Below are 13,498 nucleotides of genomic sequence, written 5' to 3'. Positions count from 1 at the left end.
AAGTGTTAGATATTTAATCGCATGTAGTGCAAGTTGGCTTGGTCAGATTATGTATAGACTGATCATTGCACAGTTATACTTATAAAAACGTTACGTAAACATTAAACACATTTTAGGGTGACTGATGTGCTAAGCAGGTAAGAGAAAATGTCAATCAGAGAATTCATAAAGAATCGAGAGATTAAGCATCAAATTGTGAATTAGATGGGAGGGTAACCTTTGTTGTAGATAATATTGGTCGCAAAAGCCTACGCGTTTTTTTGAAACGTGTGGTATCTGATGGGCGTGTTCCGGTTGATTCTATCAATCGCCAGAACTGTTTTAACTTATCAATATTTACGGAGGACTCCTCACTGTGATCTTTTGTCATTTTAACAAAGCGTCAGTCTCATTATTGACATTGATGAGACACAGCATGAAACCACATCCGCAGGTTAAGCGCTATTGTTTTGGATTGCTCCTTCCCCTTCAAGCCAAATTGTATTGTGTTACGCAGTGAGTTGGTAAAAAAATAGTTATTTCATTATTTCAGTGTGTGAGAGAGACGCTGCTGTGGTGAGTGCTCATTTGAGTTTGCGTTGTCATCTCCCGGTGCTATCCCAGCTGCTGCTGCTGCTGTCGTCGCTCTTGCTTAGATTACGCAACACGATGTTTGTCCTTTGTTTTGGTCTCCAGCTGAAAGCCGAAAGTGGGAAGATGCGTCGGCCCACTGGCAAAGTGGTCGGCATCATCAAGCGGAACTCGAGGCCGCTGTGCGGCATGCTCATGCCCAGCCCAATCAAGGAGGTGGGCTGATCTGCATGTGTGTGTGTACGTGTGGGGAGCGGTGATGTAGCGGTTAGCGCGCTGCGCTACGAATCCTGGGACCCGAGTTGGATTATATTTATCGCTCATAACCAATAAACAGCGGCAAATGTCTGAACCTGTCTTAGGCCCTTCCCTAGGTCGACTCGGCCATAAATGAGTATCTGATGTGGCATGTAAACATCAGCGCTGTGGAGACAAAGACGGTCGGGCATGGTGCTGGCCGTACCCACCCCGTCGTTTGCCGTACCAGCTTGAATAGGTGTGTGCTGACGGCACTCGCCCAAACAGTTTGTTGAATGCCTTACTGGGGGCTCTTTGTGCGTGTTGCAGGCCACCCGCCACCTGTTCACGCCCGCGGACCGCCGCATGCCACGAGTGCGGGAGGAGACAAGACAAGCAGCGTCCCTGCAGGCCCACCACATCGTGGTGGCCATCGATGGCTGGCTGCGACACTCCCGCTACCCCAACGTACGACTGCACCGTGACGCCCCGGACGCCGTGACACCTCACCCGCCCGTCCCGTGGTCGGCATATTCGGGCTCATCCTTCTGTCACTTGACGCGTGGCTACGCGGCTCTGTATGCAATACAGCCGTCGAACCCAAAACACGAACGGTGACACGGTGAATTGGAAGTCAGGGTGGATGAGCTGGCACCACTGTGATTTATTTGTTTGAAAGCATGGCAAACTCACCTGTGATTCAACCTAGGTTATTAAGGTGTTGTAAGTTGATAGTCTCAGCCCAGTCACCAATAACTGCACCAAAAACCATATTAAATTTGGTCGTGCACTTCGATTGTTTAATTTCCATCTCTGAGAAAACTACTGCTTTTGACTGCCATGTGATGAACATTACTTTGATTGGCAGAGTGGTTGGAAAAGCACTGCCCCCCTACAATTTGGACTGCATTTCACTTCAATGGATCTTAGAAGTAGCTCTGTTATGTCTGCTCCTGTGGGTCGTCCTTGACCACGAAGGGTTTGTATAGATTGCTTGTCTTGGGTGATACCATTAACACACTGAGAAAGAAAATTGGTGAAAAGTTAAATATATTGTTAAGATGTATTCTTTGGGTTGTATCTTTGTTTAAACAGATGTCGGTTAATATTCTACATAATGTATGTTAGGTACAAGGTTGGCATTGTGGTTGTGCTTTTCATACCTATTTGCCACTGCACAACCGAGCGGCACCATGGCTGGCACGGTTTAGTAGGCTGCAGGTTGTTTATCCACTGCAAAGCGGATCCATGCCATGGACGGTCAATGCTTTGAACAAGTCTAGGCACGTGCAGATAACACTGTGGTGCCACGTCCCCGTGGTGTACCGACTGCCGTCACACAATTAACGTGTCGCTAACCCCGCCCCTAGCCCTGCTCGGCCCCCGGATATATTTGGATGCCTTGTGGGGCCAGCATACTACGGTTTGGTTCTGGTTCGACACGGCAAAAAGTCAGTGAGTGACCACAGACACCTCGAGAGCTCTGCGCTGTCTGGGTTCCAATGTACCAGTGGAAAAGGGATACCGGTGACGATTGGCCACGTATGTGCATATGCATGTTGAACTTCTTCCGTACCATACGTAGACAACCGTGCTAATCGTCGGTGTGCTTGTGCAGGGCCATTTTGTGCGCTCTCTGGGCGAATGTGGGGATAAGGAGACGGAGACAGAGGTGCTGCTGCTGGAGCACGACGTGCCACACCAGCCCTTCAGCCAGGCCGTACTTGCGTGCCTGCCCCCTCCCACGTTCAGCATCACAGCAGAGGTACGCATGAGACGTGTGACGATATGTCAATTCATCGATTGAGTTCAATTCTTACGCCTGCGGTGTGTTGGTGTGTTCGGTCGTGCATGTGAGAATCCTTTACTTCAATGTTCTTTATTACAAGGCCCTCGGGCCACTGGTGGCCCCTGGTGGCCTTTGATGTGGCCCATGACGTGTGGCTCCCGACGCATAGGTCCCCGACAATAGACAAATGCGAAAACACCCCCCATCATCATCATCATGCTGTCAAACCGCAATAGTTTCAAGATGTTTGGCCTGCGTAGAATGCCTTCTAGAGGGCCTCTCTGGAGCTCTCCCTCCAGTCGAGGTCCTTCCGCTGCACTGGCATGAACGAGAAGCCACGGGGCTCTACACCTTTACCGCAGACCGTATATAGAAAAGCCGTCGACCTGAAAGAAAGTCGATGGCTCGGACACATTATCGTAAGAAGAGAGGAAATTCACATCGGAGGAAGGAAGGCGACTGACTTATGGAAGCACCAGGGCGGAGACCCGAGAGGCAGGCCTCGAGAGATGCGGATCAAAGTGGTGAGCCAGGATGTGGAGGACTCTGCAGTAGCCATGGAGATGGTCCAGTACAGAAATGAATGGAGCAAGGGGACTACAGACTTTTTTCCTATAACGCTGTACTTGCGTTCCTGAAGAACACCGAATTGTGGAAAAATCGCATAATAAATAATATAGGATAAAGCACAGTCCGTGATAACACGTGAGATGCGTACGCAGGCTTAACAAAGACTTCGGGTACGTGAGTAGCATCTATAAGCATCCAGAAGCATCCCGCCTTGTGTGATGCTACACCGAGGCAACCGTACAACCGCTTATTCTGCCTCGCACAATGCAGTTCTGTTCACTCGATGGCCTTTTATCCAATTCGCATCCATGTTATGAAAAAAATGTGTTCCCTAATGCATTTATCGCATTATATATAATTCACGATATGAAAACACACAGAGTCATAGGAGAACGGACTGTACTTTCAAAATATTCAGTCGCCTATTGAGAAGATAGAACGCCATTAGAATGAAGTTGGTTTACCCATGTATGGCTCACCCTGTGTTTTGTTTGTTGTAAGGCAGCGTTTTGTTGAACCTGGTGCTGTGTGAGTCCCGTACAAGGACCAGGCTGGCAGGGAGGACCTCCGTGCGTTGTCCATCTGCAGTGTGGATCCTCCAGGCTGCACAGACATCGACGATGCCCTACACTGCAAACCGCTCGACAATGGGAACACCGAGGTATTCATTTGGTGGTGGTAATCGTGGTCACGGTCGCGGTAATTCGTGCCTATTCCTTTCATGGTTTTGTCAATGCTAGCGGAGGTGACAAGGGGAGTTTAGTGGCACAATGATAAGTGCACTGCATATTCATCCTGTCAAGCTGGTTTAGATTCTCAGTCATGGCTAACACCGGTACAGAGTGATATCTAAAAAAACTGCCCAAGTTCTCCCCTTCACCACCTGCATTGACCATCGTAATAAAGCAAGGTCAAATGACAATTGCGACCCATTACGGCATGGAGAAGCCCTCATCCTGCAGTGGATTGACAAAGGGGTGGACAATATTCCTGTTATTAAGTTTCCAAACATTGTTGCCTTAGTGCCCGTATTCTTGGTCTCTGCTCGGCTCAGGACTGACTTCAACATGGCTCGGTTCTGGCTTGATCTGCTCCGTTGCCTCCAAAGATGTATGAGTGGCTCAGCTGTGCCTTGGCTCAGGCTCAGCTCACGGAAATTCTGAGCGTGGCTGGGAGCATTCAGAGATATACGAGGAGGCACAAGGGACACAGAGGCTCAGGGCTGGAACCATGCTTAGAGGCAGTTCGGGTTTTAAGCGTTGCTTTGATGTGGCTTATTGAAAATTAGAATCAGAATATTTATACTGGAGGAATCCGATGAGCTATAAAGCTATTTTTCACATGTCCAGTAGAGGCGGGTAAGAACATTACAACAACAAACAGTACAAAAACATAATAGTAGTGCAAAGTACAAGAAAGATAAACAAATAACCCAAACACAAACAAATACAACGAAACCATCCCCATCCTACCAGGCAAAGCCCACTGAGGTATTGATTTATTTTTGATTAGTGACCTGGCCACAAATGAATAGCTCAACAAAGTGGCCCATCATTTGGACATTTATAGCAGCCAAAATAATAGAAATAATCTCAATGCATGTTGCGCGAGAGCCAAGCCTGAGCCAAGCCATGGCTAAGACCCCACTGGCCTTAGTGTCCACGTCACTGGCCCAATGCCTGGTTCAAATTGAATGCACCAGGTAGTAATGGGTGTGCATTTCATTTCACATTATTGTGCTTTGGTTGGAGTGGCTATGGTGGAGGTTATGCATGCATGTGGAGTGAGCGACTTCCGACAGACGTCTAGTAGAAGGCGTCTTATTTATTAAAAGCACACAGGGCGATACACTTCATAACGCTGCTACACCTAGGCTGTACAAGCACGCAGCCCATCTCCGTCCTGCGTAGCTACGCTGGCTGGTTAACGAGCGTAGCGGCGGAGACAGAGCTGCTCTTGCAGAAGAACCAGCCACATGCTCGAAGACGAAGAGATGACGACGGTAGCGACGCAACCAGGACCCAGACCCCACGCTAACAGCCCCGAAGCTCTGATTCGGTGCTCTTTATATCTGCCTGGAGTGGCCAAGCTCCGCCTCTGGCCACGCCCCCTTTCTAGAACCTTCTAGGCCCTTCGGGATGGTTCCCGGAGCTTCTCTACTGACCCCGCCGTTGACCTTTACCCTAGATACGCCCCTTCATAACAAGGCATTATGTAATGCAGCTATAACCTTAATTACCCTTACAGGCCAGCAGGTATCACCCTGTCATTACACATCCATGCATGTGAGGGTGGTGACGGTGTATTAATGTGTGTTCTAGGTTGGGGTACACATCGCCGATGTGAGCTACTTTATCCGGCCGGGGAATGCCTTGGATGAGGAGGCATCTCTGCGTGGTACCACAGTTTACCTGTGTGAGAAGGTGAGATGTGGATTTCTTCTTGCCACAATATCAAGTGTTTTACGACCCGCCGATTTCATCCTTTCATTCTTAACTTTACGACATGATGTAAAATATTATGATGTAACGATCATCGCGGTACCAGTTTCCCCACAACTGTAATTGTATTTGACATTTTTACCACATTTTTTTGCGTGCTTTTCAGTACTTCCCGTATGAATAACGATAACTTAAAAATGAATTAGAATTTTAAAAATGTGCAACAACAATGCTAAATATCTCTCTTGATGTTTTAAACGAGGTGATTTTTGTGGATTTCTTATCATATGATGTACCGTGACATCATGAGCGGCAGGCTATCGGCGCAGTGGTAACACTCGTGCCTTGCAGCAAGGAGACGCTGGGTTTGATTACTGAACTCTTGTGCCTTTTCGCTTGCAGTTTTGTTTGTTCTCCCCCCTGTTAGTGAATGGGTTTCCTCTGGATTCATCAGATTTCTTCTAAATAAAACCCATACAATCTTAACTGGCATTCGCGAAAACAACCCCTTGCTGAACAGTTACCTGCAGGTGACTTAATCATGTGTGGGTTTGCTTGCAAAACAATCGTTGAGTTGGTGCATATGTATTTGCCAGATTGTGTTTATTGACAGAGAAGTGGTTACGTTTATGTGTTTGTGCGCCTGCAGAGGATTGATATGGTGCCAGAGTTATTGAGCTCAAACCTGTGTTCCTTGAGATCCAACGTCGACCGGTGAGATGCACCAACAGCTGTTAACTCGCGAGTGCGCACATTGCAACCCATACTCAGCAGCTAACGTGCGTTGTTGCCAGGTGCACATGTAATCCCATGATGCGTGGCACTGTTAAAGTGTCATTGTACAGATCCACACAAGCATGTGTACATACATAAGCAGCCAAACCAGGATGGTACAATGGTAACACGTGTCTCACAGCAAGAATGGCCTAGGATTGATGCCCGACTTGGTTGCCTTTCCATGTAGATTTTGTATGTTCTCCCCCTGTTTAGCATGGGTTGACTCCAGGTTATCAGGTTTTCTCTCATCGCTAACATAAACGTGTTATTACTACTATGATCCTTAACCAAGGAAAGCCTCACTGAATCTCATAACTTCAGGAGGGTACTGCGAAGCTTTTGCAGTCGAACAATGGTTGCTACATATATATTCCAGTTGAGTAATTTGTAACAACCCAAACCGGTATTTGGCCAAACATCCCGCTGTTGAAAGAATGACTCGACTACCAAAAACTTGGCAAGACCCTCCTGAAAAAGAGTCACGAGACTTTGCGAGGCTTTCCTGAGTGAACACCCTGCACCACTCCAATGACGACGACTCCGCCACTCGACGGTGAATGTCAACGGTGCATGTGCTGTGCGCGTGCAGGCTGGCGTTCTCGTGCATATGGGAGATGACTCCAAAGGCTGAGATCATGAGCACACGTTTTACCAAGAGCATCATCAATTCCAAGGTGATTCCCCCCCCCCCCCCCCCCACAGACGTTCAGTTTTTGTAAAACTCTCATTTGCTTTCACGTGTATTGTATCGGTGCCTTGCTATGTTAGTGCAGTTGAGGTTTCCGGATGGCTGAGAGGTCAGAGCGTTGAGCTTGCACCTCTGGGTTCACAAGTGTAGTGAGATGAACCGGGTTCACAAGTGGTAGTATGTATGTTGAACTTCTTTTGCACCGTACGTAGCCAACTGTGCTAATCGGAGGTGCGAGGTAGGACATGAAAGTAGTGAGTTGATGGTCTCTGTCCAGTCAACAATCACTGCACAAAACACAGGTTTTTTTTTAGGTTAGATCGTGTAAATATGTAAATGTGTCATTAAACCCACCCCCACCCGACACAGCCAACTAATAAGGGTTGTCACGTAAACAGAACATGCCAATTCGTCACGAGTACAGCACACCGGTGTGTTGTACCAGTGACAAATTGGCCACGTTCTGTTTATGTGACAAGCCTTACTAGTCGGCTGTGTCGGGTGGTGGCGGGTTTAACGACACATTTATGTATTTACACAATCTAACCCAAAAAACCTGTATTATGGATGATATTGGTCACGAAAGCCTACGTGTTAAACTCACTGCACAAAAGACCACCAAATTACATTGCACTAAATTTGGTTAAATTCTAGCTTTGAGAATTCAAAAAATATCAACTTTGCTGTCTTTGGGTGAGCGTAACCCTCAGTGGTCATCGGGAGCCACGTAGACATCTGTTGAGTTCTGGCTTGGGCTTGGATCAGGCGTGGGCATTGTGTAATTGCGAGGACCCCATGGTTCACCCGTGGTGTGTTCATCGTATCCCCGCAGGCGTTTCTGACATACGCAGAGGCTCAGCTAATGATGGACGACGCCGGGCGGAAGGACCCGGTCACCAGCAGCTTGCGTGGCCTCAACTCCCTGGCCAAGATCCTCAAGCAGAGGCGCATTCAAAACGGGTAACTCATTGTCAAGATCCCCATCCCCTCCACCGCCTCTGGAGCGCTGAGCAGTATTAATGGGTGCACCACATTTAGTCGATCGGCAGGTCGCCTGTGGCACGGTAAAGTGTGGTTACTCCCGTGTCTTCTAAGACATCCGGCCAGCGTGGAAGAGTAGGCTAAAATACATTGAGAGGGACTGTAAAAGGGTGTATCTCTAGAGGGGCCCCCTCTTATGGGAGCCCCCTTCTTCCAGCAGTGGCTTGAGCAAGCAATTGCAAGGCTGCACCTGTAGCTTTTTTTGACCCCATGATGCATGAGGCTTGGGTGAATACCATGCACACACAAGTGTTACAGGATTCATACTCTTTGTTTTTTTTCAGTAAAGTCACGTAGGTAAAACTATAAAATAAAATAACAACTAAATTAAATCACGACGTTTCGGGCGCAACACAAGCGTCCTTCTTCAGGTGGGACAACCACAGCCAGAAATAATTGCTGAAGTGGGCAAAAAAGGGATGTTGTAACAAGAGGCTATATAGGTAATTGAGTGGGGGGGAGCAAGGGGGGAGAGATAGAGAGGGGGGGTGTGGTATAGGGGAAGTGGGGTGCTGCTAGAGGAATTAAAGGGGCGAGCACGGCAAAATGCCGGTGGGCGGGGAAGTGAGCGGGGCTGGGAGTGGGAGGCTGAAGAAGCTGGAGATGCGGAAATGAAGGCAACAATAAAGAATATTCTTAGTTTTTTCGGTAAAGTCACGTTGAAGGGAAACAACAAAATAATAAAATATATATGAAACAATAAAAAATTCTCACGACGTTTCGACCATAACTCAAACGGTCGTCTTCAGGTGTGTTGCTTTGCATAAATTTATTTTTAAACGGCGCATTTATTTATTTTTTATAAATCAAAATTTAAAACAATAAAGAAGTTAAGGTTTTACCTGGTTAATAACATCCTTCTAGATTGGAGTGTTACAGGCTGCTGCAGCTACATTGTGGGCAATAGAGGACAATGCAGTGACATAAATTGTTTTACTCTACTTAACGCTCCCATGTCTGTGCTCCCCCACCTTTGCCAACGCGTACTGACCACCACGGTTAAGTACGGTAAAACCACCCCACGACCCGCATGACATGGGGCGGCCCTCATCCAGCAGTGGATTGACTTAACGAGCTGTGCATGTTCAACTCAAATATCCGAGTTTGTGAAGTGTCTTATATTAAGATTCTGTGTTGTTTTGGCTGGACATGATAATCGCTCATGTCCCTTCTCCACCCGTAGGGCATTGACTCTGGCATCCCCTGAGGTCCGATTCCACATGGACAGCGAAACCCACGACCCGATCGACCTGCAGACCAAGGAACTCAAGTGAGTCTCGTCAACAAGACACCTCCCATGACTGCAATCCGACTGTTGTGCAGATCTCTCTATCATAATCAAAATATATATTTCTACTGGAAGAATCCGATGAGCTATAAAGCTCTTTTTTCACAGATGTCCAGTTGGGGCAGGTCACAACGTTACAACAACAAACAATACAAGCACACGTTAGGATTGCAAAGTATTGGAAAGGTAAACAAATAACTTAAACAAATATACAAATAAAACTAAACTATTTTTATCTTACCAAGTAAAACCCTGACCACAAATGATAGCTGAACAAAGTGGCTTATCACGTGGGAAATTTATTATCAGCAAAATAATCTAAGATAAAGATTCTTGACCCTTGTGGTTGATGTGTTGTGGTGGCGGAAACTGGTGCGTGTACACAGGGAGACCAACTCGATGGTGGAGGAGTTCATGTTGCTCGCCAACATCTCCGTGGCGGAGCGCATCGTAGGCGAATTCCCCGAGTGTGCGCTGCTCCGACGCCACCCGGCGCCTCCGCCTTCCAACTACGACATCTTGGTGAAGGCGGCGAAATCAAAGGTAGAGTTAGAACCCCTTTTAACGACCACCCTTGTTAACTAATCGCTTAACAACGGGCCTCCATAGAGCTCAATGTGTAGGCTTCACCGACCATTTCCCTGTTAACGACGGGCTGTTGTAGGTACAGTAAATATGAATTAATGGCACGTAGAAGGAAAACAATAAAATAAAAAAAATATAAAACAATAAAATTATCACGACGATTCGACTGCAACACAAGCAATCATCATCAGGTGTGAAAACCACAACAAGAAAATTTGAAAAAAGTGGCAGTTATTTTTAACGTTAGCACCACGGAGAGAGATTTGACCGTTTGTTCAGATGGACGAGTTCAACTATGTTCGGAAAAGAGGAGGGGGGAGACAAAAAATAATGGATGCGTTCTGACAGCCACCTTAAGCGTGATCAATCAATTAAAACCCGAAATGGTTTATCAAATCTCTCTCCGTGGTGCTAACGTTAAAATAACCGCCACTTTTTTCAAATTTTCTTGTTGTGGTTTTCACACCTGATGATGATTGCTTGTGTTGCAGTCGAAACGTCGTGAGAATTTTATTGTTTTATATTTTTATTATTTTATTGTTTCCCTTCTACGTGAATTTACCAAAAGAACCAAGAATATGAATCCTTGCAGTCACGAATGTTTTAAATCAAAATGAATTCATGCATTTATTAACAGTGTTTATTTTAATATGATGTGTTTATAATGTTAGTATCTTTATGTATTAATATCCATTGTTTAAATATTATAAAGTACGTTTTTTGGGTGAACAAGGGAAACTTTCGATGCTATCAGAACGAATTAAGCTTTTAACACGTATTTCCTATACTCGCTTAATGACCAAATGCTTTAATGCTCGTGTTCGTGGAACCAATTACCGTCTTTAAGAGGGGTTCTACTGTCTCTAGATTGCTGTTAACCTTCCTTCAATATCATCCTCCTCGCAAGGAATTCAGAGGTCGGCGGGTAGCTCAAATTTTTGTTTGAGGTCTTTTGGTTTAACCGGGTGAAAACTCAGGAGACCATAATAGTCTCATTTGCAAGGGTCACCTGGGTCACCCTATGACGCAGAGATTACAGCTGGGACCCTGGCTTCAAAATCCAGCAGCCGCATTGAACATACTGTGTTATCAAGTGTAGGGAGTTGAAGGATTCGGCTCGTTTCCCAGCTACTCCACAGAAATAAGCAACAAAAAACCATCACGATAAATGTAGTACTGTATTTAATTTTAGATAAATTCCAGCACTGAAATGTTGAAATATCAGGTCGACTTATTGTGATGAACATTATGCTCAAAATGGGTGGGAATGTGCTACCCCCTACTGTGAAGCAGAGGTGTCTTGAAATGATGTCAGCATTGGCCTGAGCGAGCAATTGCAGGGCTGCACCTTTTACCTTTATCTTGAGATGTAGCCGTATAGTTTCCACTCGCCCTTAGAGGCAGAACAACTCAAAAGGTGTGACGAACCACAGACAACGCTGGAAGGCAGCCAGGCACTGTGCCAGATGTAGATTAATCCACTTGCTGTACTGCCTTCTCCTGGCAAGCCAGGTTATGGAAACCTGAATGCCCACAGGAAGTGCGCTGAATAACGTTTTCTTTCCAATACACCACAACCCTTGCTGCTTCCCCAGCACTGAACTACAAGCCACGTGCGGGATAGTCACCTCACAAACGCCGGTGTGCCCGATTTTTTTGCGCAGAACATCGAGATCCAGGTGGACTCGGCTAAGGCGTTGGCCGAGTCCCTGGACCGAGCGGCGGTGCCGGGAGCGCCACCATACCTCAACACTCTGCTGTGCATCCTGGCCACGGGCTGCATGATGCAGGCCATCTACTTCTGCTCTGGCAGGGAGCCCGACACCCACCACTACGGGCTCGCCACCGCCATCTACACCCACTTCACGTCGCCCATTCGATGGTGACGTGCTCTGGCGTCAGGCACACGCGTGAAATCGACCTTCGCGATTATTGAGGGGACTATGTTGTTGTCTTGGTGTGGTCTGGGACTGTGTTGCCTTTCCCAAGTTTAGGAATTTATTTATTAATTGATGTACTTATGCAATGTTAACTTGTCATTATGGCACACCTCCGATTAGCACGATTGGCTACGTACGGTGCAAATGAAGTTCAACATACAACTTGTATATCTTTTTTCTATTATTTACTTTTAGTGATTTGTTTACCTTTTCTATTCTTAGCACTCCTATCATTTACCTACTGGACGTCTGTCAAAAAGAGCTTTTATCGCGAATCGAATTTCTCCAGGATAAAGATTCAGATTTTGACTTATTTTTCTAAAAGGTCCTATAAACGGGAAGTTTGGCCAATTCCTTAAATGGTTGTTTGGCTTGTGTTGGAGAAAAACTAGAGGATCCGGAGAACACCAACGCCTACAAGGAGGGTGACAGTGTTCCACGTGCAGAATCAAGAATCCATTGCCGTGTTGCAGCAGTGGCCAAAAGTGAATTGCAATTCTGCCATGGATCGCTAACGATTTTGTTGTGGACCTTAAATAAGAACACAGATATGAGCAGGCAGCAATTTGCGCAACATCTGTTGACAAATAAAAAATCCTCAACGAATAATTAAATTCATACATTAACAAAGATAATTTCCACCAGCAGATGGTGCTAGAACGTGGTATGTCCAGAGTACAGTATTCTATCACAGCGTTAAATCCATCTGAGTCATTGTTTGCGTAGCTTTCTGGTGGATCGTGAAACCCGCTGAGATCCACCAGAATGAATCGCGGTGCTTGGTGGATTAATACCGCTGCTCCGTTGGCATCTCGTGGCCATACCGCAGCCTGTATCTACTGTAAATTTAATCTTCATATTAAATAGAGGCTACAACAAATGTGAATATTGTTGTTGTTGTCTCCCTGTACCGTTACAGATACTCGGATGTGATTGTGCACCGGCTGCTGGCCGTGTGCGTGGGCGCCGACCCCACGTACCCGGCGCTCACCGACAAGCTGGGAGTGCACAGACTGCGTGAGTCTCGGGATCAGTATGAGACTGGGGACCATGGTGCATCATCATCAATACATCGATTACAAGCATTTCTTGAGGCGGCCCCATACCTGAGCGATAAGTGTAACTTGGTTGCATGCAACTGAATCGGGTTAGATCGCGTAAATATATAAATGTCGTTAAAACCCGGCACCACTTGGCACAGCCATCTAGTAAGGGTTATCACGTAAACAGAACATGCCAATTTGTCACTAGTACAGCACACCGGTGTGTTGGAGAGCCAAGCCACAAGATTTACAATCTGAGTACGACGTTTCGCCAGTAATTACAACCAGCTTCATCAGGCGACAGCCAGATTTGTGGAGAAGTCCACGTGTTTCGTTCCTAAAAATAGAGGCATAAATGTGGTGATCACACTTCTGCGAGCCCTTTGATCTTGTCCTTCCTGTCCATTGTGTGTATTAAAATAGTCGTATCAACAGTAATCCCTATTGAAGTATGGTACTCTGTATAGACATGCATTTACGCAATGTATTATTTGATGATTTGCTTCCACGCAGCACTAAGCTAGTAGCT

The 13,498-nt window shown here is 46.4% G+C and overlaps 1 protein-coding gene across 1 annotated transcript; it reads left to right on the top strand.

The window, feature by feature from the left end:
• The first annotated feature begins 9,771 nt into the window (after positions 1–9,771).
• LOC142906019 (exosome complex exonuclease RRP44-like) lies at positions 9,772–11,872 on the top strand. The gene is made up of 2 exons (XM_076053393.1): positions 9,772–9,944; positions 11,651–11,872. Exons 1-2 carry the CDS (start codon positions 9,801–9,803, stop codon positions 11,870–11,872), a joined length of 366 nt encoding a protein of 121 aa, XP_075909508.1. The 5' UTR covers positions 9,772–9,800.
• The last annotated feature ends 1,626 nt before the right edge of the window (positions 11,873–13,498 follow it).

The sequence above is a fragment of the Petromyzon marinus genome, chromosome 61 (genome assembly GCF_048934315.1).
Source record: "Petromyzon marinus isolate PM22_M1 ecotype Great Lakes invasive population chromosome 61, UKy_Petmar_22M1.pri1.0, whole genome shotgun sequence".
In the NCBI taxonomy this organism is placed as follows: domain Eukaryota; kingdom Metazoa; phylum Chordata; class Hyperoartia; order Petromyzontiformes; family Petromyzontidae; genus Petromyzon; species Petromyzon marinus.
This window is presented reverse-complemented; position numbering and strand designations above follow the sequence as displayed.